Source organism: Monocercomonoides exilis (genome assembly GCF_001643675.1).
Source record: "Monocercomonoides exilis strain PA203 chromosome Unknown scaffold42-869251, whole genome shotgun sequence".
Taxonomy (NCBI): domain Eukaryota; phylum Preaxostyla; order Oxymonadida; family Polymastigidae; genus Monocercomonoides; species Monocercomonoides exilis.
The window spans coordinates 455482-483042 of record NW_027150587.1 but is presented as its reverse complement, the minus strand read 5'-3'; the positions used below and the strand labels follow the sequence as shown (position 1 = coordinate 483042).

At 33.4% G+C, this 27561-nt stretch overlaps 3 protein-coding genes across 3 annotated transcripts; 2 read left to right on the top strand and 1 right to left on the bottom strand.

Annotated features, from left to right (window-relative positions):
- Window positions 1–6: 6 nt before the first annotated feature.
- MONOS_18023 (uncharacterized protein) lies at window positions 7–471 on the top strand (the record flags this gene model as incomplete). The annotated part of the gene is made up of 3 exons (XM_067871002.1): window positions 7–259; window positions 318–403; window positions 454–471. The coding sequence occupies 3 exons, from the start codon at window positions 7–9 to the stop codon at window positions 469–471; spliced, it is 357 nt and encodes a 118-aa protein (XP_067722351.1).
- A 243-nt stretch (window positions 472–714) lies between these two features.
- On the top strand, window positions 715–16532 carry MONOS_7713fu7714fu7715 (uncharacterized protein; the record flags this gene model as incomplete). Its single annotated transcript, XM_067878061.1, has 1 exon — window positions 715–16532. One exon carries the CDS (start codon window positions 715–717, stop codon window positions 16150–16152), a length of 15438 nt encoding a protein of 5145 aa, XP_067722350.1. The 3' UTR covers window positions 16153–16532.
- Window positions 16533–18715: 2183 nt separating this feature from the next.
- MONOS_4649 (uncharacterized protein) lies at window positions 18716–19926 on the bottom strand (the record flags this gene model as incomplete). The annotated part of the gene is made up of 2 exons (XM_067874739.1): window positions 18716–19639; window positions 19705–19926. 2 exons carry the CDS (start codon window positions 19924–19926, stop codon window positions 18872–18874), a joined length of 990 nt encoding a protein of 329 aa, XP_067722349.1. The 3' UTR covers window positions 18716–18871.
- Window positions 19927–27561: the final 7635 nt, after the last annotated feature.

The following is a 27561-nucleotide window of genomic DNA, read 5'->3' as shown; positions in this document are numbered from 1 at the left end:
TGTTGTATGTCTCTTCGCCTTCCTTTTGTTCTATGGACAAAAATACCGAAGCATGACATTACTGCAATTGCAAAAACAATTGATGAAACTGTTTTTGTTACTGGAAGCATGAACGGAATTTTATGTAAATGGAGAGCAAATGATTCCGATGATAACAGAAGTAATCTGATTCCGCAATTTCTGATGATTGCATCATCAAGCTCTCCTGTTTTATCATTATGCATTTGCGTTTCCCATCAACGAACATTTGTTGTAAGCGGTGTGCATGGTGAAAATTATTTTTATTTTGACAATAATAAATATTACGTTCGATAAAGTGCATAATAACTCTGATATTAACGTTTGGGATTTAGATGATGGCTCTTTATTTGGATCTGTTCCATTTAATTGTGTGGCAATCAGAGTTTTTCCCCCCAAAATAAATATTTTACTATTTTCTTTTTGTTTTAAAAGACAGCAAACCACTCTTAATAACGCGTTTAGCCTTTGGACTTACAGCAATAACTGGTTGCTTTAATGAAATTTTTATATTTGATCCATTTTTACTGAGATTAACCTGCAAGTGCTTGGGCCACGAAGGATGGGTTAAATCTGTTTGCCTTTCAACAAAGTTCAACATGAATGGTGTGTATTCAAAACTTTTTTTTTGTTGATTTATTGAAAATACTTCATTTTTTTAAATAAGTCCTTATTTCGTTTGGAATGGATTTTCAAATGTTTATCTTTCCATTAATGCCGATTGTTGAGCGAAAGGAGTTCGTAATCTCGCAATTAACCTCAATTCGCATTGATTTTCAAAAAATCCTTGCAAAAATAGCTCTTCACAAAAAGAAGATGAAAAGAAAAGCACATGAAATTCACAATGAAATGGATGAAATGGATGTGATTGATCTTTTAGAAGATGATTACGCAACACCTTCTTCTTCTTCTTCTCGTCCTCCTCCTTCTTCTTCTTTAAATATATCAACATCTTCATCTTCTTCATCATCATTGAACTCTTCTTCTTCCCTCTCTTCTTCTTCTTTCTCCTCCTCTCCTTCTCTTTCTTCTTCTTCTATTTCTCCGCATTTCTCCGAAACTTCTTCTTCTTCTTCTTCTTCCTCCTCCTCTTTTTCTCCTCCACTCCCCAAACAACTCAACACAAAAGAAGACCTGTTCATTGCAATGCTTTTATCAGACAGATTTCATCCTCACCCTTCTCTTCCTTTCTCCCTCTCTTCTTCTCCTGATTGCTCTTTTCTTCTTCTCGTCACCCCTTTTGCTGCTATTGTAATCTCAAATCGTCTTCTTCTTCCTCTTTTTGCCATTTCTTCTCCTTCTGATAAGCAAGTGAAAAAAATTATTGTGAAATATTGCGGAAAAATGGAGAAGAATAAAAGAAATAAAAATGTTTTCACTTCTTCTTCTTCCTCTCCTTCTTCCACTAATTCTTCTAATTCTTCATCAAATTCTTCTTCTTCTTCTTCTTCTTCTTCTCCTCCTCCTCCTCCTCCTCATCATCATCATCACCATCATCATCATCATCACCATCGCCATCACCATCATAATCTTCATCCAACATTCAATGAAAGTGAATGTGGCAAACACAAAATGAATTCTTCTTCTTCCTCTCTTTATCCTTCTTCTTCCTCTTCTCCTTCTCTTTCTCCTTCTTCTTCTTCTTCCATTGAAGAATTTTCTTTTCCTTCTCTTTCTTCCAAACAGAGATGGCTGGGAGGCAATTTGATTGGCTCAAATTTGATTGTTTTATTCACTCAGCATCCTCTTTTCTTTGTGTTTTCTATGAAAGAAGAAGATGGAGAGGGAGAAGAAGAAGAAAGAGAAGAAGAAGAAGAAGAAATAGAAAAGGATGAAGAAGAAATAAAAGAAATAGAAGAAGAAGAAAATGAAAAAAAGAAAGAAAAAAGAGAAAAAAATGAATATTTTGATCAAACATTATCATCATTCAAGAATTCACCATCTTCTTCTTCTTTTTCTTCTCTTTCATCATCATCATCATCATCATCACCTTCTTCTTCTTCTTCTTCTTCTTCTTCTTCTCCTCTTCCTTTCCCTCTCCCTCTTTCTCTTCCTCACCCTCCTCATTTATCTTCTCCCCCATTCGATTTCTTCGCTTCTTCTCCTTCTTCTTCTCCCCTTTCCTCTTCCTCTTCTTCCTCTTCTCCCTCCAGTTTCCCCCAAAACCAACCAAAATTCCGCATTTCGCTTGTTTTTGCCTCGTTTCTCACTCATTTTCCTGCTCAAAGCAGATGCTTCTCTCAAAAAGAACTGCCTTTCTTCATTCCTTCCCCTGTTTTGGATGCTTTTCTGAAAAGTTGTAAAAATAATAGTAATTTTTTGTCTTCTTCTTCTAATCTTTCTTCTTCTTCTTCTTCTTTTTCTTTATCGCCAAATTCATCTTCATCTTCATCTGCTTATTCATCATCATCATCATCTTCTTCTTCTATTAATTCAAAAAACCCAACATGTCAAAAATTTGACATGCCAAATATGTTATTTCCGCAGCCGCTGCGTTTCACGCTGCCTGTTTTGGTCACTGATGAAGGCAGGTTGATTGTTGGAAGCGAAGAAGGGAATATTCATCAAGGAATTTTAGCGATTTTTCAAAAAGAAAGAGAAAATGAAAAGAAAATGAAAAAAGAGAAGAAGAAAGAGAAAGAGAAGGAGGAGAAGAAGAAAAATGAAGAATTTATTCAAAATCAGATAGAAAATGGAGGAAATGAAGAAGTTGTTGACAATTATATTGAAGAGGATGAAAAAGAAAAAGAAAAAGATGAAGAAAAAGAAATTACAAAATCTTCTTCTTCCTCTTCCTCTTCTTCTCATTTAATTTCAGACGAATGTTATCAACCTCTTCTGTTTCCTCCAACAATTGGAGATGAATTAGTTGAGAGAGAAAGAGAAAGAGAAAGAGAAAGAGAAAGAGAAAGAGAAAGAGAAAGAGAAAGAGAAAGAGAAAGAGAAGGAGAAGGAGAAAGAGAAAGAAAGAGAAGAAGAGGAAGTGATAATGAAGAAGATGAAGAAGAAGAGAAAGAGAAAAATGAAGAAGAAGAAGAGAAAGAAGAAGAGAAAGAAGAAGAGAAAGAAGAAGAGAAGAAGAAAAGCAATAAAAATGAAAAAATAATAAAAAACAAAGAAAACATTAATAAAAACCGCAAAAACAAGAACATTTCCATAATTTCGATGCTTTCATTGCCAACAGCATATTTTGAATATGGTTTTAACATGTCAAATTCCATTTCAAAAGAAAAAGAAAAAGAAAGAAGAAGAAGAGAAAGAAGAGAAAGAGAAGAAAGAGAAAAGGAAAGAAGAAGAATAAGAGGAGGAGGAGGAGAAAGAGAAAGAGAAGAAGAAAGAAGAAGAAATATCTTTGAAAACAATAGAAAACATATTAATTACATGAAAAATCACATTTATTCACAAAATATTTCTTCTTCTTCTTCTTTTCCATCTTCTTCTTCTTCTTCTTCTTCTTCCTCTTCCTCTTTTTCTTCTTCTTCTTCTTCCTCTTCCCTTTCTTCTTCCTCTTCTCCTTCCGTTTCTTCTTCTCTTCTCTCTTCTTCTTCGCATTCGCCTTCTCTTCTCCTTCTCTCTGGCACATACAACGGAGCTGTTGATATTCTTCCTTTTCCTCTTTTTGTTAACAATTCAGTGATGAAGGAGAAGGAGAAGGAGAAGGAGAAGGAGAAGGAGAAAGAGGAAGAAGAAGAGGAGGAAGAAGAAAGAGGCGGAAGAAGGAAAAGAAAAGAAGAAGAAGAAGAAGAAATAAACATTAAATACGGATATGTAAAATCACCTTTTCTGTGGAATTCATCAACATCTTCTTCTTCTCATTTTTCTTCTTCCTCTTCCTCTTCTTCTTCCTCCTCTTCTTCCTCTTCTCATTTGAATTCTTCTTCTTCTTCTTCTTCTTCTTCGGTTTTTATTCCTTCTGTTTCATTAACCTCTTCTTTCAATGAAAAACATTCTTTTCTTTCTCCTTTTCCTCATATTCTTCTCAATCCTGCTTCTTTATATGCTTCTTCTTCTTCTCCTCTTTCTTCTTCTTCTTCCTCTTTTCCCTCTTCTTCTCCTCCTCCTCCTCTTTCTTCTTCTTCTTCTTCTCTTTCATCAAAATCGAAAAATTCTTCTTCCTCTTCTTCCTCTTCTTCTTCCTCTCCTTTTCCTTCTTCTTCTTCTTCTTTTCCTTCTTCGTCTCCTCTTCCTCTTTCAAATTCAAATGCAAATTTAAAATCGAAAATTTCTTCTTCTTCCTCTTCCTCTTCTTTTCCTCCTCCTCCTCCTTCTTCTTCACCTATAGCTCTTTCTCCGTTTCAGTCTTCTTCTTCTTCTTCCTCTTCCTCTTCTTCTTCCTCTTCTTTTCCTCCTCCTCCTCCTCCTCTTCCTTCTATTTCTCCGTATTTCTCCGAAACTTCTTCAAATTCTTCTTTTATTTCTCCTTCTCCTTCTCTTCCTTCTTATCTTCCTTCTCATCTTTCTTCTCATCTTTCTTCTTCTTCCTCTTCTCATTCTCTTCTTCCTTCTCCTCCGTCTCTTCTTCCTTCTTTTTCTCTTTCTCCTTCTCTTTCTTCTTCTTCTTCTTCTTCCTCTTCCTCTTCTTCTTCTTCTCATTCTTCTTCTCTTCTTCCTTCTCCTTCTCTTTCTCCTTCTCTTTCTCTGCCAAAATCTTCTTCTTCTTCTTCTCTTGCCTGTTTCATTCATCCTTCTCCTCTTCCTTCTTCTTCTCTTTCTTCTTCTTCTTCTCATTTAAATTCTTCCTCTTCTTCTTTTATTTCTTCTTCTTCTTCTCCTCTTCCTTCTTCAAATTCAAAAATTTCTTCTTCTTCTTCTTCTTCTTCTTCTTCTTCTTCTTCTTCTTTATATAAACCATCTTCTTCTTCATATTTATCTTCTTCTTCTTCTCCTTCTCTTCCTTCTCCTCTTCCTTCTTCATTTATTCATCCTTCTTCTTCTCATTCATTTATTTCTTCTCCTTTTCCTTCTTCTTCTTCTTCCTCCTCCCCCTCTTCTTCTTCTTCTTCTGTTAAACCTTCTCTTTCTTCTCATTCTTTTACTTCTTCTTCTCCTTTTCCTTCTTCTTCTCTTTCCCTTTCTTCTTCTCATTTAAATTCTTCTTCCTCTTCTTCTCTTTCTTCCTCTTCTTCTCTTTCTCCTCCTTCTTCTCATTCTCCTCCTCCTCCTCCTTCTTCTTCTCCTTCTCCTTCTCCTCTTCTTCCTCCTCTTTTCTCCTTCTATTTCATCAATACTTTTCATCCTTTTTATTATTTTCTTAATTTTCATAGAAAATTTCAGAAAAATCAAAATTTTCTTCATCCAATGAAGAAAATAGAGAAAAGAAATTATTATTCTTCTTCTTCTTCTTTAATTTCTCCGTATTTCGCCGTAAATTCTTCTTCTTTTCCTTCTTCTTCTTCTACTTCTTCACAAAAGATGAAAAAAGATAAAATTAAAGAAAAAATTTATATAGAAGAAAGAGAAAGAGAAAGAAAAGAAGGAGAAGAAGGAAAAATTAGAGAAGAAAATGAAGAAAGAGAAGAAAGAGAAAAAGAGAAAATGAATGAAATGATATTTATTGCTCCTTTGCCAAAGAAAAAGAAAAAGAAAAAGAAGAAAAATTCCAAAATTACAATCAAAATGAAGAAAAATGAGAATAATTCAGAAAACACAGAAATTGATGATTGCTCATTGGATAGCTCAATGAAAGAAGATGAAATGAAAGAAAAAGAAGAAAAAGAAAAAGAGGAAAAAATTGATGAAGAAAAAATAAAAATCGAGAATAAAACAAAAAATAAAACCAAAATTAAAAATAAAACAGAAATAGAAGCGAAAAACACTCACAAAATGATCTATCCTGTTTTAGGCGTTGCCCCTTTCTCACTGAATAAACAAAGAAGTGGACTAAATAGGAATATGAGAACAACATCACAGCCGGAAAACTTTCAACCAACCAAAATTAAAAAAAGTCGAGAAATAAATGAAAAACGTTATGGTTTTTCTGATCTCGAATTAAATTCTGACACCCAAAACTTGTTCCATTCAACTCTTTCTTTGCCTTCTTCTTGCCCTGTCACTGCATTGCATGTGCTCAGAAGGCACCCTCATTTGCTGCTTGTTGGATTGGGAATACAAAAGGATGATGATAACTCAAATGAGTTTGATCGATCACATTATTCTTCTTCGTCTTATTTAGACCATGCAAAACGTTCAAGTTCCTGTCAAAACTTGTCTTGCTGTGTTGCTGTTTTTGACATGCGGCGCAACCTTCTTCTTCACGTCTTCCACAACCATAATTCTCCCGTGCTGTATTTCTCCGAGCCTCCAGAAGAAGAGCAAGACAGAGAAAGAAGGAGAATAGAACAAGCAGAAAAGGAAGACGAAGCATCAAGGAATCGAAATAGGGTGTTTATGGGAGATCTTAAACAGGAAGTGCGAAACATCATTGCTAATAACAGCAAAAATGAAGGAAAAGAAAAAGAAAAAGAAGAAGATATTGAAGAGAAAATTGAAGATGAGGCTGTTAAGAGGTTAGCATCGTTGCTTTTGATTCCTCCGAATGATAAAGATGGAGAAAAAGAAAAAGAAAGAGAAAAAATTAAAGAAGAAAAAGTTGAAGTATTAATGAAAGAAGAAGAAATGAATTCCAAAGAAAACATGAAAAATAGTAGTTTTGTCTTTAATTCGGCAAAAACATCAGCTTCTATTTCTTCTCAGATGAAAACTTCTTCTTCTTTCTCAACTTTTTCCTCTTCTCCTCTTCCTTCTTATTCTCATTCTTCTTCAAGTTATTCTTTTTCAACTGCAAGTTCTTCATTATCTTCATCATTGTCATCATCTTCCTCTTCTATTCATCCTTCTTATTCTGCTTCACCTTCTAATAATTCTTCATCATCCGAAACATATAAAGCACCTATTCCTTATTCCATCAACAATGAAGGCGATGCCTCTTCTTCCTTCTCTATCACTCTTTCTTCTTATCCTGTAACATCCTCTATTCCTTCTTCTAATTCTTCTCTTTCTTTATCTTCCTCTACCTCTTCTTTTTCTCCAACTCCTTCTCCTTCTCCTTCTCATTCTTCTTCCATTACCTTTCCACCAATGTATTTGCCTTCAGATCCAACAACTTTACCCACTTCTTCTCCTTTTGAGCATTCTCTTTCTCCGTTTCCTCCATTTACTTCTCATTCTCTTTTTCCTTCTCCTTCGTGCTCTCCTTCTAATCCTCCCTCTTATTCTTCCTCTTGTTCCACTTTAAATTCTACAAATACAAATACAAATATTAATGGGAATAATTTGTCTTCTTCAAATTCTTCTTCCTCCCCCTCTTTTATTTCTGCTCCTTTTCTTCAAAATGAATTTCCAAGTTCTTCCATTTCTGCTCATTTGACACCTGCAATTTCAACTTCTTTTTCTCCTCTTTCTGCTTCTCCATTTCCTTTATCTTCTTCTTCTTATCCTTCTTCCCGTTTCCTTCTTTCTCCTCTTTTCACTCTTCCTCATTCTATCACAGATAGCGAGCTTTCGATGGTGCGTTTGTTTGATGTTTCTTTTCGATCAAATATGCAAAAAGTGAATGAAATGGCAGAAAGAATAAATAATTTTGGTGGGTTTCCTGTTGGTCTTATTGGGAACAAAGGATGGAGGAGTTATGAGAACGAAGAAATAGGGAGAATAAAGAAGAAAAAGAAAAAAGAAAATAAAAATAGGAATTTAACTAAAGATGCTAAAGATGCTGATGATGAAAGCAATATTGTTTCAGGGGAATTTGGAGAAAAGAAATCTTCATCTGGAATATCAAAAATGAGTGCTTTGCAAGCCATTGAGCAGCTTTTTAAAAGAGAATTCAAAAGAAAACAAGAAATCGAACTGAAAAATGGGTTTAAGAGAGAAAAAGCAATAATCTTGCGCAAATCAAATGCTCAGGATTTCATTTTTGCACAGTTAAAAGAGAAAATGCTGACGAAACTTCTGCTAAATGAAGAAAATTGGAAGCAGTTCAGAAGTTTGCAGTCACTTCGTTTGTTTTTGGCTGTTTCGAGGTATTTTGTGGTATCTTCGCAGTTTTTTCGGATGGTTATGAATGAAGTGAATGATAAATTAGACAGAAAGAAAAATTTAAATAAGTTGCTTTTTCATTCAAATAATCTTTCAACAACTATTATTCCGATGATAAAAGAACATACACCTTATCATGCTTCAACAAGTGGAAACTTTTTTTCTTCTATTAATTTCTCTTCATCATCATCTTCCTCATTATTGTCATCAGATTCTTCTTTGTTCTCCTCCTCTTCCTCTTCCACTACACCTTATCCCCGCTCTCAGACTCTCCACAGCCGCTGGGATTCTCTTTTTGCTTCTGTTTCTATTGATTGCTCTGTCTGTGTTATGCGCATTGATTCCTTTGAAACGCTTTTTATTGTTTCTCCTTTTCAAGAAATTCCAAATTTTAGTGGTTGTTTTTCAAAATGTGCTGTGAAGGAAGTGAAATGGGATGCAAAGAATGATACAATTGGAGTTGTTTTGAGGAAGGAAACCATATTATTGGCTTCAAAAAGAGCTGTTGAAAGATGTGCGAGGGAGGAAATGTGCTGTGGAATGAAATATTTGAAGGAAGAAAAAGAAAAAGAAAATGAAGAAAAAGAAAATGAAGAAAAAGAAAATGAAAAAAAGGAGGAGAAAACAATTCAGAATCAAAATGAAGTTTCTGACTCTAAACTGATGCAACACATTGAAATAAATCAAGAACTCTCATCATCTTCACAATTGGCATTTCCTTTATCAATTCCTTCTTCTTCTTCTGTTGCAACATTCTCTCAAATATCTTCACTTGGTATGAATTCTCTATTTGATTCACAAAATTCATCGCAACTTTCAATCAAGAAATCATTCAAAGACAAACAACTAATTCAACAACATAATAAAAATCATAAAAAATGCAATAAGTTCGAGTACAAACTGAAAGAATTTTATCATCATACATCAAACAACTTCAAATCAATTGCTCCAAGCTGCTTTGCCTTTCACACTCCTGCTGTTATTTCCCCCGTTTCCTCTTTGCCTTTTTATTGTTCACCTCTCCATATTATACTGGGAACATCATCAAATTCTGTTTCTCCATTGAAATTCCTGTATTCCACGTTTGAGGAAGGTTATATTGCAGCTCATGGATTTGTGGTTGATCAAGACAAGTATAAATTTCCAAATAATGCAAAAATATTTTCATCACATTCATCATCACCATCGTCTTCATCGTCATTGCATCCAGACTTAACTGAAACAAAAAAATTCGATTCTTCTGATTCAATTTCTTCATCAAACGCAATGTTACAACAAAATTCAAATATACCATTATCATCCTCTTCCACATCCTCTTCATCCTCAAATTCTTCCTCATCTTCAATTCTCAAGCATATTCATCATCCTCTTCCTGGTTGGATAACCTCATCAAATGCCTCATTCGAGGCAATTTACGCTTTCCAAACAAGAGTTCTCTCTCCTTTCATTTTTGACAGCCTGTCAAATCTGTCTTCTTATTTGCACCCAAATGCAATAAATAATGCTCGAAATTTAAAACCACAGAAGAAATTATGGGGAAATGGGGAAATCACAAATGAAAATGCAAATGATTCTTCATCAACTTCTCAGACATCATCATCATCTTCTTCTTCTTCTTCTTATTCTAAAGAATATTCATTCCCAATTTCAGCCGCATGTGAATCACAACTCTTCAAAGTTGACTCAAAAAACGAAAAATTCAAGCAAAAATTAATTCCAAATAGAAAAGAAAAAGAAGAAGAAATAAAACAAAATACCGTTGAAATTGATTGTGAAAGTGGAAATTCAACGAAACCATCATCTCCAAAGCAATCATCACAAAACATGCAACATTCAAGATTTTCTATTGTTCCTTCTTCTTCACAAATGCAAGGCATTCCTCTTCCTTCGCATCCTAATCTTTTTTTAATTCCTCCTCCTCCTCCTCCTCCTCCTCCTCCTCCTCCTCCTCCGCCTCCGCCTCCTCCGCTGTATCTTTGTTCTTCTTCTTCTTCCACTTCTCCTCATTTTTCTCCCAGTTCATCCATTTCACCCCGATTCAACATCATCAATTCCAACACAAATAATAACATTCAATCTTTTCATTTGAATTCTTCTCATTTGATTGAAACATCAACACAATCAAAAGAAACACTTTTTTCTTTGCCCAGTCCACAACTTCAAACATTTATGGTCAAAAGAAAAGAATCCAATTTTGATAGGAATAATCATAGAGAACAGTCGAAATATAATAGATTCTATAGAAAAATAGATATTCAAAAGGAGAAAGAAGAGATAAGTGTTCACAAAGAAAAAAACAAGAAAACCTCAAAAAACATCAAAAATGAAGAAAATTCAACATTTGAATCAGAGGTGAATAAATCGGCGTTGTCAACAACCTATCGTCTTCCATCTTTTGAAGTTATTTCTTCAATCAAATCACAAAATATATCTTCGTCTCTTTCTTTATCACTTTCTTCATCTACGTCTTCATCTTCGTCCTCTTTCTCATATAAAGACTCAAAACTTGTTTTCCCTTCAAATCTTAATCAGATTTCTTTGAGATCGTTCTCCAACATCACTTCTGTTCTCAGAGGTTCTCCTCTTTTTGGAAATCTGCAATCAAAGCTATTTCACGTCCATTCTGGAACAGGCGCTTCATCATCATCTACATCTTTTTCCTTTAGTTCTTCTTCTCCTCTTTCTCATTCTCATAACTCTCCCATCAATTCTGCCAATTCAGTCAACAAACAGCCCATGCTGAGCACTGAAGAAGTTAAATCTATGCGCTTTTTCTCTCTTTCACCATTTCTTCTCCCTCCACTTATTCCTCATTCGTCTCCTTTTGACTGCTGTCCTTCCGCAAATATCCTCACCCATTATGACGAAGAAAAGAATTCATTGACAGAGCCAACTGAAAACAATAACATATCTCCATTGCATTCAGGATTTTCAACAATTGAGCAAACAATTAGACCTTCATCTTCTTTGTGTTCCACTTCGTTCTCTTCAACAGCATCTTTATCTAATAACAATAGCAATGATAACTTCAATAAATGCCATAATATTAAAAAAAATAATGTTAATGGACAAAGCATTCGCTCTCACAATTACCATTCTGTTATTCATTTCTATTCACTCACAACTGGTGCATTGATACGCACAGTCTGCCCAAGCACTCAAAGTTCACTTGATTTCTCTGAAAATTGCAATGATAAGACAGAAACAAATTCATCAAGCGCTTCAAATTCAAATTCTGTTACGTGCTACAGCACAAGTTTCTGCCAAGCAAATGATCCATCTTTTTCTTTTGACAACAACTTTGTGAGCACAAACCCTGTTGAATTATTTGCACCAGAGCTATTTTCAGAGCTATTTGGACATGTTGAAACAGAACTTGAATCACAAAATGCTGGTCAACAATTTAACACTTCAATTCCTTTATCTTCCCATAATAAACAGGATAATTCCCTCTATTCATCTTCATCTTTTCTTCCATATTTCGCTGTTTCTGCTCCGAATTCACCTCTTCCTCAAAATTCTGAAACGAACAACTCGCAGAAGTCTTCTTCTGATTCATTTTCTCATCATATCCCTCCTTCTTGTCCTCCGTCTCCTCCTTCTCCTTCTCTTTTCTTTCCATCTTTATTCCTTCCAAGCACATCTTCTTCTCCTCCTGTAGCTGACTCACTCAAAGTCAGCCCTCTTTTCTTGTCTTTTCTGTTTTCTCGTGGCTTTGAGTTGAACAATCCTTTCTTTTCGCGCCTTTTTCAGAGAAAGTTTGATTTGTTGAGTGGCATTTTGGATATATTGAAGGGGGATTCGAGGTTTCTTGTACAAGCAGAGGAAAAAGGAGAAAAAGGAAACGGAGTTGATAATGAAGAGAAAGCAGGAAATCTGATTGAATTGATCAGAAGAATGAGGAAAGAAGAGGAAAGAAGAAAGGGAAACAAAGGGGAAGAACAAAAGGGTGATGATGAAGAAGGAAATGACAAGATGCAAAGGGAGATGGAAAAAGTCTGCTCAAAGAACGAAAATTTCAAATGTTGCAATAATTTCAGAAATGAAGATTTGATCGAAAATGAACAATTCAAAAGTCAGAATTCGTTCACACTTCACAAAAACAACACATTTTCATCGAAAACTCATCAACACAGAATATTCAACTCTTGTGAAGCACGAAGCAAATCTCGAAGTCTCAACAATTTGCTCAAAGCTGCAAGTTTAAAAGATGATAACTTTCCTTCTTCCTCCACCTCCGCAGCCTCCTCTTTCTTTTCAGATTTGTCTCGTTTGACCACATTTGTATTCAAAGCACCAAAAAGAGACAGGACATTCAAGCCATTTGTGAGTTCTGTGTTTTCGTATTCTTCTCACGAGCTTTCTACACATGATGGAGGAAGCGTTGAGAACATCACTTGGACACTTTCAAATCTGCTCCCCTCTCCACTACCAAATGCAGCACGATGGAAGAAATTGTCCATATTTCAGAAAGAAAATGTTTCATCTCCTTCTTCTTGTTCTTTGTCTCCAGGCCTAAATGCTTTTCGGCCACAGAAAATCCCAAATTGTCAATCAAAACAGATTATTTCTGAACAAACATCTTCTTATCCAACACTCAATTCTGATCATCTGCCTTCATATTTACATTCACCTTCATCATCATCACCACCACCATCATCATCATCTTCTTCTTCTTCTTCACCTTCAAAAAATTGCACGCTAACTTTGCCTTCTGTTCCACCTCTTCGCATTCTCCACATTTCACTTCCTTCTTCCGATCTTTCAGAAGTCATCGTTTTGCCATTTCTTGTTTTGGATATTGTTGGAGTTTGCTCTATTTTGAGCAGCTATTCAACACTAGAAATACACAAGATTCGGATGGAAGAAACGAGAAATTGCTATAAGATGGCTAAAATTGAGGATTTGAAAAGAGAAAGAGAAAGAGAAATAGAGAGAAAGAGAATAATGGAAGGAAATCAATTTTCTACAGAAGGAGAATATGATACGCAAGGAAATAGTGAGGATACAGAGGATGATGATATTTCGTTTGGAAATTCGCGAAGCAGCATCTCATCCAATCTGTCGTTCAACCTTGCTCCAACTACAAATACTTTTGCACTGAACGGGGTTCCAGTGTCATGCAGCTCTCTTTCTGAACAGAGAGAATATTCCTCTTCTGATATTGTTTCAGGAGAAATGCGAAACAAAAATTTAATAATAAAAGAAGAATTGACTAAGAAAAATAAACATATGAAGAGAAACGCGATGCGAAATGAACCAAGAAGCGGACGCACAGCGAGACAAACGTCGAAAGTGCACATGAGAAGCTCAAGGAATTCATCATCATCTTCTTCTTTAACCCCTCCCTCTCTTCAATCAAGTCCATCTCCGTCATTTCTCCGATCACTTTCAAAATCACATTCAAAGTCAAAAACACACGAACAACCGAAAAGGGGAGATTCTGAAGTGCAATCAGTTAAATCAGTTCAATCTACTCACTCTCTTTCTTCATCTGAATCTTCTTCTTTGTGCCTCCCTCCAAACAAACTCGAAAATGAGCCGTTTTTCCAATCATCCGCTTTTTCTGTTTCGTTGGACACGTTCAACAACGCATGGAATAAAAAACCTGAAAATATTAAACAAAGAGGAACAAAGAGTTTGAAGTTGAACAGAATTCCAGAAAATGAAAAAGAAGGTTTCGAGCTTTCATGTGAATGCACCACAAAAATTGCACGTAAGTTAAAGCAAGGAAGCACTAACAGAATGCCTCACGTTTCTTCCTCTGCTTCAAATTTATCATCTTTTTCTCCAAACTTTCCAGTTGACAAATCTCACATCCATTCTGCCTCACATTTCTCTTCTTCAACTTCTCCTTCACCTTCACCTTCTTATTTGGAATCTCATCTTTCTCCTTCTTCTGTTCCACCCTGCATATCTGGACTTCTTCCCCTCTATCTCGATCCAAGTGAGGCACTTTCAAGACTTCTTCTATCTCTTGTTCCTTTTTTCCTTCCATTTGGTTTCAGCAATCGTGTTGATTCTGATATCATCAAGCATTTCTCTTTGCCTGGTTCGCCTTGCCTGGGGATAGGTTACTTAATAGGAAATGCAACAACACAAGGAATCAGCATAACGCTTCCTGCTGCTTCGTATGGAGTGAATGCTCTTTCGCACACTCCTGCTCTCAGCACAACTATCACTATCGCAGGCATAGCAATGATAACATCTTTAATGAATGCAACAGGGTTTATAAGTGAGGAATACGAAAGAGAGTGGAAGCGGTTTTGTGTTAGGCAGATCCAAATTTTGTACAAAATGGTTCCAGCAACGAGTATAAGGCAGTATGTTCCTCCATCTTTGCCACATACATCGCTTCTGGCTTCCTCCAACTACGTATCCGATTGCGTGTATCATGCGCACAGGGCGCTTCTTGCTTCGATAATATCTCGTGGTTCAAGAGAAGAGAAAGCTTTTGCAGCTTTTGTTTGTTCTTCTTTGCTTCCAGATGTGCCTGCTTTGATTGTTGATGAAAAAGGAAAGGGAAAGAAAAAAGGTAAAGTCAGAAGTAAACCAGTTTTGAAGGATTTTCCCAATAATTTTTCTTCATCTGATTCAGATTTAATATCCTCAAAGTTCAGACATTCCTCTTTAACAATTTCAACATTGAATAAACAATTTTTTGACCAATACAGCAACGTCCAAGCCCAGATGTCTGATTCATTATCCCCTGAAGAGGCTGCAGCTGCTGTGAATGATGATGATCTTCTAATTGCTCAGATTCTCACTCGAATTGGTGTGGTGGATCCAGATGTGATGGAAGGGAGGCTTGTGAGACCATTGCTAAATATGATTATCTTGCTGATCAAGCATGGAGATTCGACTAAAGCTATTATTGCTATTGATTTGCTTGTTGATGGGTGTTCTTTTTTCAGGACATTTATTTCACGCTCACAGTTTAAGATTCTCCTCACAACTCTGTTTACACACTCACTGGAAAGACAGTCTAAGTTTCAAGAATCATATTTGGGAACTGAAGAGAGGTGTAAAACTCATACAAAGCAAACAAAGACAAATGGAACTTCTTCAAATGCACTTTTTGTCCCTGTACCTTTGAAAGAAATAGAAGAAGAATCTGGATGTTATGTCAGTACTCCTGGAGAAGATGGAAGTGATTTGATAAATGAGAAATGTTCAAGTGGGAACGGCTGTGTACCAATGGACAGTGAATTTTCGGAAATTGATGAAGTCTTTGAGCCTGAAATGGCTGATATGAGCTCTGATTCATCACTGGAAGATTTTGCAGATACAGGACCGATGACTGACATTTCTTTTGAAGCAACTCCTCTGGCGCAGGCTGCACTTAGAGCATTTTTTGAACTGGGGCGTCCTGATCCTCAACTAATGCTTAGTTGCCTTAGTGACATTCTGGAAAGTTACAAAGGAGAAGTAGTCGAAACGCAACTTCCAAAGGCCAAGCAGGTTCTGAATGTTTTGATGACTTGGTTTCAGGAAACTCCTTCATCTTGGGATGTAGTTGGGCATATTCCACTTTTGTTTTCAATCGTCTGCAAACTTCTCGATCCACAGTTCAGGTTTGTTCGACAGGCTGTGAACGAAACAGCGAGTGTATTTGTTTCACGCATTCTTGAGAAATATCCTATGGCAGCATTTAACAATGCGACTCACCGCTTTGCGATTGGGAGACTTGATGGGTGTATTGAGATCTCGTCAGCTCAACAGTTGGAAAAGGAAAAAACCATTGTGGCTCATAAAGGAGCAATAGCTGCAGTAGCGTTTTCGGATAATGGGAAGTTTCTTGCATCGTATTCAGAGGGAGATCATTGCGTAAAGGTGTGGAAGTGCGAAATGAACTTTTTACATGTATTTCTGAGAACGGAAAGTCCAGTTAAGTCATTTGTGGTTCCACCTGCAAATCCTCTGGTTTTAAAGACAGCAGTGATCGTGGAAGCGCTTCTGAAGTGGGAAGGCAAGCAAATATGCTTGAGAAGGGCTGACGTTCCATTTGGCGAAAGGGAAAAAAATTATTTATCGAATACTCGATCACTGTCATTTGCTGAAGATCCAATTTTTGTCCAATTTAAGTTTTTTGCAGACTAAGTTATTTAAATATTCCAAAAAACTTTTATGTTTTGAAAAATGAAAGATTTTGAAGTATTTTATTGTGTCCTTATGTCAATAATTGTAAAGTTAATGTAATTGGAATAATGAAAAAGTTTTTTGTTGATAACTCAATGTTTTCTGAAAAAAAGTTTTTTTCAGAATTTCAATATACTTCCTTTTTTATTTTAAAAGAATAATTACAAAAAATGATTTAAAAATTTTATTGATAACTGTTGAAATAATTTGTTTTCAGTTATATTCTTAATCGAATATATTTGTCTCATTCTATAGAAACAAAATTTTCAATTCAAAAGCCAGTCAGTTTCATTAGCTTTATTACCAATAGACGAAAAGAGAAACATAAAAGAATCTTCAAATTTTTTATTTTTCTTTGTTAAAAAAAAACGATCTGTTCAAAATGTTAATATAATGATGCTGCTGAAAAGTGTAATGCAATTCTATATAGGGTCATATTTTCATTTGTTCCCAGGTTTTTATTTTTTATTTTTTTTATTTTTTATTTTTATTTTTTTTTTTTTTTTTTTTTTTATTTTTTATTTTTCTTTTTTTTTTAATTTTTATTTTTTTTTTTTTTGAGACACGAAAAATAATTCGAATTCCGAAATAATAATTCAAATTCGTAATTTTTTAATTCGATTTCGAAAAAGAATAATTTGTTTTCGAAAATTAATAATTCATTTTCGAAATTCATTTTAAACTGAAAATTAATATTTTTTTTGGATGGATTTGGGAAAATGGGAGATTATTTTTGATATCATAACTTTTTTCGGTGTGTTGGTTTTTAAAAGATTGATGGTTTTTGGAAAGGCATTTTGCATTTTCATGTTAAACGCATCACAACTGTTTTTAAAACAAATGTTTTCACTCAAATAAAGATGAAGATGCCTTCAACGAACTTTTTCATTTTTCAGTGTTCATTTTCTTATATTCAAGGAAATTTTTTTTGAATATAAAAATTTTGAAAGAAATATTCCGATATCAAAAATCATCACTCGAATGATAAATTAATTGTCATTTTATTCATTTTTTCGAATAACCTGAAGGAAATTGCGGATTTTCAAACACATTTATTGAATTTCTAAAGACTAGTAATTTATTTGCTAATTATTTTTAAAAGTCTCTTTAGTGAAAAATAAGAAAAACCTTTTTTTTTTTTAATATGTAGAAATGAATTCATTTTCTTTACAAATTAACTTCAAACAAAAATAATTTTTATCAAAATAAATGAAATCTCTCATAAGGAAATGCATTATTTTTAAAATATTTAAAAACAAAGAATGCTCACGAGATAAAAATCAGAAGTATTTTGACAGCAAAACGTAAGTTAATAATTTTTCAAATCAAAAAATTGTCGTTTCGAAATCGAATTATTCTTTTTCTTAAATGAATTATTAATTCCGAATTTGAATTATTTATTTTCGAAATTGAAATATTAATTACGAAACGAATCATTCTTTTTTTTAGAAGCAATTCACTATTAATAAAACATTCAAACACAGAAATTATAGGGTGATTTATAAACCCGAATATTTTCATAAACCTAGCTATTTTTTTTTTGTTCGTTAAAACAGAATAAATACAACATTAAAATATCAAAAACAAACTTTTATATGTAAATCTTTCAATTTTTATGGTAGTACAAAACTTTTTTTGTTTCAATTTAAGATTTTTATGAAGATCAAAGGAATTTTTAATTTATTTTTGATCAATTGTTTTGCTCATTTTGAATCAACTCTCGTTTTTTGTTTGTTTTTAATTGCAAGGTCATAAAACATACATAACGAAGTTATATTATTACAAATATTTTATGTATTTATCAATTTTTTCCAATGTTTTTCACATTTAATCATTTTTGACAAAAAATATGAAAATATGAAAATATCTATGCATTTATTTGATATAAAAATTTATATGTTACAATAACGTATAAATAAGATAATAATGCATTGGTATGCTTAATAATTAGTCATTTTAAGTTTTGTTTAATATGAAATAAGCATATTTATCATTTTCAATATTTGATGTGTGTAATGAATGCAACAACATTTCACAAAATATTAACACGGTAAATACTTTATGCAGTCCTTTTTCTTTTCATGCACATCATTTTTAATATGCTAAAAATATTGTACAACTTATAATTTTCATTTTTTCATATTTGTTGATGAAAACGATTAAATGTGAAAAACATTCGAAAAAATTGATAAATACATAAAATATTTGTAATAAAATAACTTCGTTATGTATGTTTTATGACCTTGCAATTAAAAACAAACAAAAAACGAGAGTTGATTCAAAATGAGCAAAACAATTGATCAAAAATAAATTAAAAATTCCTTTGATCTTCATCAAAACCAAAATTTGAAACAAAAAAATTTTAGTGCTATCATATAATAGTTAAATATATAAATGAATGCTTACCTTTTAAATTTTTATAATCTATTTATTCTGTTTTAACGAACAAAAAAAAAATAGCTAGGTTTATGAAAATATTCGGGTTTATAAATCACCCTATAATTTCTGTGTTTGAATGTTTTATTAATAGTGAATTGCTTCTAAAAAAAAGAATGATTCGTTTCGTTTTATTTTATTTTATTTTGTTTTGTTTTATTCATTCATTCATTTATTTTGCATTTTGTGAAAAGAATGATAATGAAAAAAATTTGAGAAATAAATATCAATGCTTCTCATTTCCTCAAACATTCACAAAATAATCTAAAATATTCGACGGTAAATCATAATGGAAACTTTCGTCAACAAAAGAAATGAATCCATAAAAGCTTGCAATGACATCTTCAAATCCTTCTTCTTCCTTCCTTTCAAATATCTTCCTTTTCAACTCTTTTCGTTCAGTTTCGTCCGTTTTTCCATCCGTCTTTTCTTTCAATCTTTCTGAAACGTTCAAAAAGAAATCCAAACAATTCCACATCATATCATCATCCAAAGTCGATTGTTTCATTTCCACCAAAAAAAAACCAACAACTCCACTCTCAAACAAGTCATCAATCGTCACATCTCTGTTTTCTAATGCATGTCTAAGTGCATCGAGGCATCCATTACCAATTTCCCTGTGATTATCCTTTGCTGCTCGAAATAACTGAACAAGGCTGTTGATAAGTCCAATATATCCTTCTTTCCACATTGTGAAATCGAGGAAATAAATCTCAAGTGTTTCAATCCATCTCAATTTAATAAGCTCTTCTTTCGTATCTTTTCCTTTTTTATCCTCTTCTTTCTCTTTCTTCCAATTCACGCACTTTGTCAGCTCTTCCAATTCTCTTGCTGACTCTCTTCCAAAATGCAGTTCATTCAAGATCTCTCCATCTAAGCTTTCGTCAGTGTCCAATCTGTTAATCAAAAAACCCCAAGCAGACTGATAGGCAAGATGAGTAAGGTTGTGATGCTCTTGATGATATTTGGTGATTTCTGTTACCTCATTTAGATACAGTTCTTTATCCAATAGCTAATAAAAACAAAACAAAACAAAAAATATTTTTATATCAAAAACAGAAATTGAAATGTTCAAACAACAAATTCGTTTATATTACTAAAAGCCAACAATGCTATTTCCACTTCCTTCTGAGCCTTCTCGCTTTCCTCCTTCTTCAATGCAGCTTTTAGGAGACAAGGCACGCAAATTGAAAGAAATTCCGAAGATGGAACTCTGCTGTAAAACAAAAGATAGCATTCACAAAGACCAACAAGAAGCTTTTCATTCTTTTCTTCTTTCTTCTCTTCTTCAAAAGTCATCTTCAAAATCTTTTGTTCAGCGAAGACGAATCAAAGCCATCGCTCCATAACTTATTCAATATTCTGCAATATCCTACTTGCTTCAGTAAATGAAAAGCATTTTCAATTTCCATTTTTCCTTTCTTCAAACATTTTTTCTATTTCATTGAATGTTTCTTCGTTGAAAATTGATTCGAATTCTTCTTCATTCATTCCATCAACTATTTCATTCATTTCTTCTATTTTCTGTTTCTGTTCCGCTTCAGTGAATTGTTCCATCTGTGAAAGTATCTCTAAAAAAGTTAAAAATCAAAAGAGAAAAAAGAAGCACTTATTTAATAAGCCACTATTTCTTATAACATTTTGCAAACCAAAAAATATTTGCTTTTTTTGAAGGTGACTGTGAAATCGCAAAATGTTTTCAAAACAACATATAAATTTGTTTTCGAAATATTCGTTGAATATTCGGATTAAAAGAATTAAAAACGCAAAATCAAAATTTTTTTTAATAACACAGGATTCAAAACCTCTTTGTCCATCAATGTCTTTTGCCTTCAAACAATTAAATCTTTGAACCAAAATAGTCTTCTTTTTGAGCAAATAAATAAGGGTGACCAACCATAAATTTTGAGGTTAAGATTTTTGATTGATGATTTACAGCGGCCAGAGCATGTTTGAGCTGCTTATGTGCATGATTACAGACGCAACCATGCGAGTTATGGAACGGCAGAAGAACAGGAATTTTTCTTGCGGAGTGAGGAGTGAGTGGCCGTTTGCATCGATTGTTTGCGAAAAGTGAATTGGTGGGGGAAATCGCATGAAATATGAACTTGGTTGTGCATTGCTAAACATATGGTGCAATATCTGCTGTTATATTTTGATGAGTAATAATTCAAGCAAGATGCAGAAAAAGCGGGCGGAATATCAGAAAGATTGAATTGAACCACTTGTTCATTTCGATGTATATTTGTTTCACTTGGTACAACTTTTGCGCAGGACTTGTTTTATGGAAAAGGAAAGGGAATTGAGGGATTGAACAATGGAGGAAGCGAGTTGAACGAAGCACTCAGCAGGCCTCAACAACAATCTCATTTGAATTTTGCACGAATCCTGCTGGAAAGCTATCAGCGAAGACATGAAGCTGAATTGGGCTTTGAAGATGAGTTCATTTCTTGATAATTTGGAGAATATAAATTTTCACATGACTTCATGACCAGCTTCACAATGGATTCTAAGAACAAGAAAACCAGTTGAACAGATTATTTCCAATCCATTGGAGATGGGAAAATAATTCAAGGCCAAAAAGATGGTTTGACTTTTTTATTTCATTCATTTTTCTTAAATGGTGTTCTTTGAATGAATGCAGATTGACCATGAACAGGAATGCCATAGAAAGAAACGCCTTCTTTTCATTTCGCGAAAGATTAAGAAATTTTTGAGATTATTCTTATTTGGATGGCATTCAACGATGACATTCATGACTTCTACCATCTTCTTTGAATGACGCATAGCCTGACAATGCTAGATATGAGCTTGAAAGAGAGAAAAAGCAGTTTGCTTGGAGTGTTTATTGAGAGTGCTCGGCAGAAGCGACTCTTTTGTTGGAGCAGATTAGCTGGCTGGGCATTCGCATTCAGAGCACATTCAGTTTTTTCTATCGTACAACATGACTTGGAAAAGCTGATATATTCTATTTTTTTTCGTCTTTTTTTTCACCTTCTTCTTCACCTTTCTTTCCTTACTCAACAGTCTCACTTCAACAAAAGATGCTCATTTCCAGAATCGATGTATCAATCACATTATCATAAAATGCTTCTTTCTCTTTTTTTTGTCTTTGAAAATTTTTCAATTGACGTCAACTTCTTCAATCGTCGACGCCTTCTTCGATTTCGAATTCTTCTCTGCCAATATCCTCATCATACATGAAGTTCATCTGAATTATTAACTCCAACGGACAAACATAATTTTCTTTTTCTGAGGGAAAAGCAGTTCAACCACACAAAGGCAGTCAATTATTTGTGGTCTTCCATGTTCATCTGTTTGTGTTTCTCTCCATTTAACCAATTTTGTGATAAAAATGTTTATTTTATCCGAACTCAACTCATCGAATGTAATATTTTTGTCAATCGACTTTACACAAGCTATTTTCAACATCTTAATAAAAAGGATTGCATTCGTTTCACAATTCTCAATTGCTCCGTCTTATTCTTCTCCTCCTCCTTCTCCTCCATTACCTTCTTTCGCATATCTGCAGTTCCTTCTTATTTCTTTTTCTCCTTCTCTTCTCCTTCTTTCTTCTTCTCCTTCTTATTTCTTTTTCTTCTTTTTCTTTTTCTTTTTCTTTTTCTTCTTCTTCTTCTTCAAATACTTCTGCGATTTGTCCTTTCACACCAAGTGTGCCATCTTCAACATCGTTATTGTTTTCTTCTTAAACTCCTTCAATGCAATTTTCACTCACTTGACATTGGATCAGATCATCGACCTTCTGATGCATTAATGTTATTCAATTCAGCAGCACGACAAATTGAACTGAAAATTATTTCATTCACTTTTCTTCTTGGTGAATCAATCATTGGATGAGCCTTCTTTTCATTCACAATTCTCGTGATGGAGAAAAAAATGCGTCTTAACGATTTTTTTTGATTTCACTTTTATCGTATTCTTCTTCTTCTACTTCTACTTCTTCTTCGATAAACAACAAAAATTGTGATATTTTTTACGTTTCATCCAACAACCCTCAGATTGTGCAGCAGGCTTCACCTTCAACAACAATTTGGATGAGCAAAATGAACAATAGCATTATCACAGAATATCGACCAAAATAAAAACGTCAGTGAAATGGATGCGATTTTTGAGCTTACAAAATCGGAGCAGCAGACTTACAACAGAAAACGGAAATCGAATCTGACTTTTTTTATTTTGAAGATGAAGCATGAGCGGAAAACAGAAAGAACATTGAAGCAATTTTTGTTTGGAATGAACGAGTTTGAAAATATCCTTCGGTAGATTATGCATCAACGAAGCGACATCGAATCGCGGAAAGTGAAATGAGGAAGAAAAGGAATTGAGATGAAAAGGCTTATTTAAAGAGAATTTTTAAAAGGCGGCTAAGTGAATCGGATACATGGCATGTTGAAATATGAATGCTGAGGAAATAAATGTTTTTGAAGAACTTTCTGATATGATAGAAGAGAGGAAAACGGATGATTCCTTAAAGCAACAAACAGAATTTGCATTTGATGAAAAGGAGAGATCATATGAAGAAATGACGAAGAAATGTTTCTCTATGTGCTGAATTAAAGCTCCAAGAAAAATAAATAAAGATTTATTCTTCAGTTGAAAAGAAGATGAAAGCTCAAGAATTTTTCTATGAAATCGAAAACAGTCAAAATTAGTAAATGAAAGGATTGAGGAAAGTTTATTGTTAAAAATGATGAAAATGGAAGAAATTCTGATGAAAACAGATAAAGTTCATCATTTCCTGTGATTTTTGTATCGACTGCGCCGAATGTGAGTGTTTGAGAAGGAGTAAATATTGAAGTGAGGAGCGTGAGAGAGGCGTCTTGGAGGAGGGAAATGAAGCCAGTGAGAGCATTCTCGATGGTGGCACATGGAATCTGTTGGGGTCTGCCACAGGCATTGACATCAGTCACGCTGTTAGAAACGATTTTGTTCTGTGCAACGAGGGGGAGCCAGCCATTGAACACATCGCTATCAGCCTTTCCATTATTATGCACTCTTTTTGCTTGGGTTGTTGATCCACATCGCCGGAAAGGAGATTGGGCTATTGAACTTCCACTGAAGAACACATCATTTCACCTGCTATTTTCTGCTGTGTTGTCATCGAAAAAGTGGAAAGTTGTGAATTTCATTCCATCCATCCAAGAGTTAGTTCCATCAAAGTATATTCCGGCGTCACCCCATGTGGAAGAAGAAGTTAACTTATTATTGATGAACTGAAACTCAACAATTGAAAACAAGTCGAGCTTGCAATTCGGATTCCAATGATATGCGAGAGAGCCAGAATCATTACCATCGGAATTTGAGATGCACTTGCTTATTGTGAACAGGAATTGAAAATTTAACTGATTATTATTCAGTCCAAAACACCAACCAGTTCCTCACCAACCTGTTATTGAACAACTTTCGACTCTGTTTTCTGAGAATGAATAATCAGAATTGGATTGTGGATAAGCTATGCAAGTTGCACCTCCATGAAGTCCAGAACAATTTGTGAAATTGTATTTTTCAATGTAGATATTCAACAAGTTATCATAACGAATTGCTCCGCCATAACTGTTTGTCGAGCATTCGTTGAATAAAAAAGAAGTGATGGAGAGATTTGCATTTGTGCAGTTGACATGAAGTGCACCTCCACGACTTGATTCACTGTTTGAATTTTCCCATTCACACCATTCAAATTTATGGCTGTTCAAATCGAAAAAGTTCAATCTTCCAGGTTTCTTTCTTTCTTTTCTTTTTTCTTTTTTCTTTCTTTTTTTTTTCTTTTAGAGATTCAGACACTTTGCACATCACAGGAGCTTTTGGAAAATCGTGCAAAGTTGAAGAAGTTTGTTGCAAGAAAAAGAAAGAAGGAGATATTTAAATGCATTTAGATGTGAATGGAAGGTTAAAAAAATGAAAAAGAACACGAAAATCAAAAATCGAGGCATTTTCAAAAGTTCAAACTGTTAATGTGATAAACAGAAAATATATTTGATAAAACATTAGCATGCAGACGCTAAACAAACATAATTGCATAATCAATGCGCAACAACTTTTATGAAGGAATAATTCATTGAAAATTAACAAAAAAAATCAATTTATGGGAAATGAAAGAAAGTGTTCGTCTTTGAAAACATTGAAAAAAAATATTTTTAAAAACAATAAAATAAATAAATGTGTGCATCAATAAAATAACTTTCAAAAAAAAAAAAAAAAAAAAAAACACTGATGTGGAATTTCTTTACTGACGGACATGAAGACAAAACTTGCCACACGTCACAAAAATTTATTAATGATCATTCACCTCACTCTCATTTTTCATATTCATTTTTCAGTTCAAAGAAACTATTTTGATCAATGAACCCATAACATCAAAAGTTTATCTTTTAAACTCATTCTTTCTCCGTTATTAATTGCCAAAAATACAAATGCTAAAAATGACGGTATGAGTGTTGATATTTATATTTCTGTATTGAGTTTCAAATAAGACACAAACTTTATTTTATCAAACATAAACACTTTCAATGTGAATGATATAAATTGCTTTATTTTCCACACTCATTCTGTTTTCAAAAATGCAGGGGACAGGAATTATAGAAAAGTTCACTAGTTTGCAAACATCTTTTCTTTTTGAATTCTTTTGATTGCATTTCTTTCTTGATTTTTTGAAGAATTATTTTCGCAGTTGAGCAACAACTCAGCTGATGAACAAAAAGAGAAAATTGAAGATATGAATGAACTAATGGAAAGGATGGACAAAGAAGAATTCAAGTCTGTTTTCACGACAGATCTGTTCAATAGAATGGATCAAATGATTGAAGATAAGATATTATCATGGGAAAATGTAATTTTGATATTGAAGAATACTGGATATTGGAAAATAATGAAAGATGCATCGGGAAGTTGTTTTTATCATACTAAATTGAACAGGAGATTTGAAAAGATGATTATTGATGAATATAAGAAAAAAGAAAAAGACGAAGCGCTGCTGGCTGATCTTTGTGAATGCTATTCAACACTTGAAATTGAAATTTCACAAGATTTGGTATCAGTTTATGTACCATGTCTTGTGAAAGCTGGATTGAAAAAAGGGAACGATGAGAACACTCAAAAGGAAGTGGAAATGGCTTTGCTGGCTTTGAGCAACATTTGGCAAGGGACGGTGTGCATATTTTAGCTTGTTTGTTTATTAAATAATTTTTGTTTCATTTGCTGGTATTTATTTTTATTGAATTTTTGATTAGGAAGCGGGACGAGAACTTTTCTTGAATGAAATCAAAGAGATTATCAAATATCATCAGATGCATCACAATCTGACACGACTTGCTTATCAATCTGCTTGGAAGTTTTTGATAAACAGATTTTTTAATAATAAAATCTTTAAAAAAATTATTATCAATGGGCTGCATCAAGCAAGAGATGAAAGTTTGGAAGATGCAATAATGAATGAACTGCATTTTGAGAGAGAAGCAAGAAGAGAACTGGAAGAACTGATGAAATATGTGGATTGGAAGGGAGAGAAAGAAGAACAAAGAAGAGGAAAAGAAGTCAAAGAAGTGCTTATAACAAGGAGGTGGCTTCACACATTGGGGATTTTCTTTCGCTTTTTCCGATTGAGGAATGAAGAATTTATTTTGCCTTTAAGCAGCGTTGTTCAAGTGTATCGAGTATCAAGAATCAATCACAGAGAAATCAACGAGCAGTGCATTTATATATTTAAAGCAGCAGCAGACAACAAAGATGCGACAATTGATGGTTTGTTTGAGAGTGGAGTTGCTGGTTTCTTTTTGGAGGAACTTCAGCAATCAACAATGATAAGCAGAATGACATGCCAAAGTTTGATATTCTGCTTATCAATTTCAAAAAAATTGAAAGAAAAGAATGAAGAAGAAAAGGAAGAAGAGAAAAGAAAAACGATAAAAAGGAAAGCGTATGAAAAGATGGAAGAAGAAGGATACGAAGATATCATAATTAGCTTTCGAGGATTGATTAGTTTTCTTAACGAAGAAAATAATATTGAAGATTTATCATTGAATATTTCTGATTATTTAGTGAACATCTAAGGAAATGAAACATTCATTCTTTGTTTCTCAGAGTTTCAATTTTTCTTTTCTTTTCTTTTCTTTTTTCTTTCTTTTTATTTTATTCATTTCACAATCCAACAATATTCAAAAAAGATTATTTAACTGAAAATAAAATTTTTATGTTCAACTTCATTTGAATGAAAAATCAACAACATTAATGATAACGAAAGAAAATGTCTGATATTAGACCAATTATTTTCTTGTTATGAAGATGAACAATTCAAAAGAGAAGAAAACAAATCAATTAACTTTCAATAGATTTTCATATTACAAAATAATTATTTCCTATCATAAAAATATTTTTGTTTTTGTTTCAGGCATCAAATTCACAATTTTATTTCTTCAATTTCTTTGGACATTTTCACGTGAACCATTTCTCGCAAAATAATCAGACTCACACATAACTTTTTTGAAAAAAAAAGATTGAACAACGTCTTAGGATTTTTCTTCACAAACTCAGAAAAGAACAATTTTTAATAAAATTTTTATTGAAGATTTAAATATATAAATATTCATCGTTAATTTCAGAAAAGTTAAAAAATTTTTCAATGATCAAAGCCATAATGTATTTATTTGACAGAATGGAAGTTTGTAGTGCGTTTTTTCGAAACAGATTTCGAAAACAACAGATTAAATCCTCATTGCGTGTTGCGATAATTTCTTATATAATTATTCTTTTATATATGGTTTCACGATGTCGAAGTATGAGAGAAAATTTTCATTTTCAAATGGATTTTATTTGATTCTGGTTTTCATAACAATATTTCCCTTTTTAACGTAACTTTTTAATACGCATTTATTTTTAAATAAATTATTACGAAAAAAAATATTTGGATCGTTGTTCGCA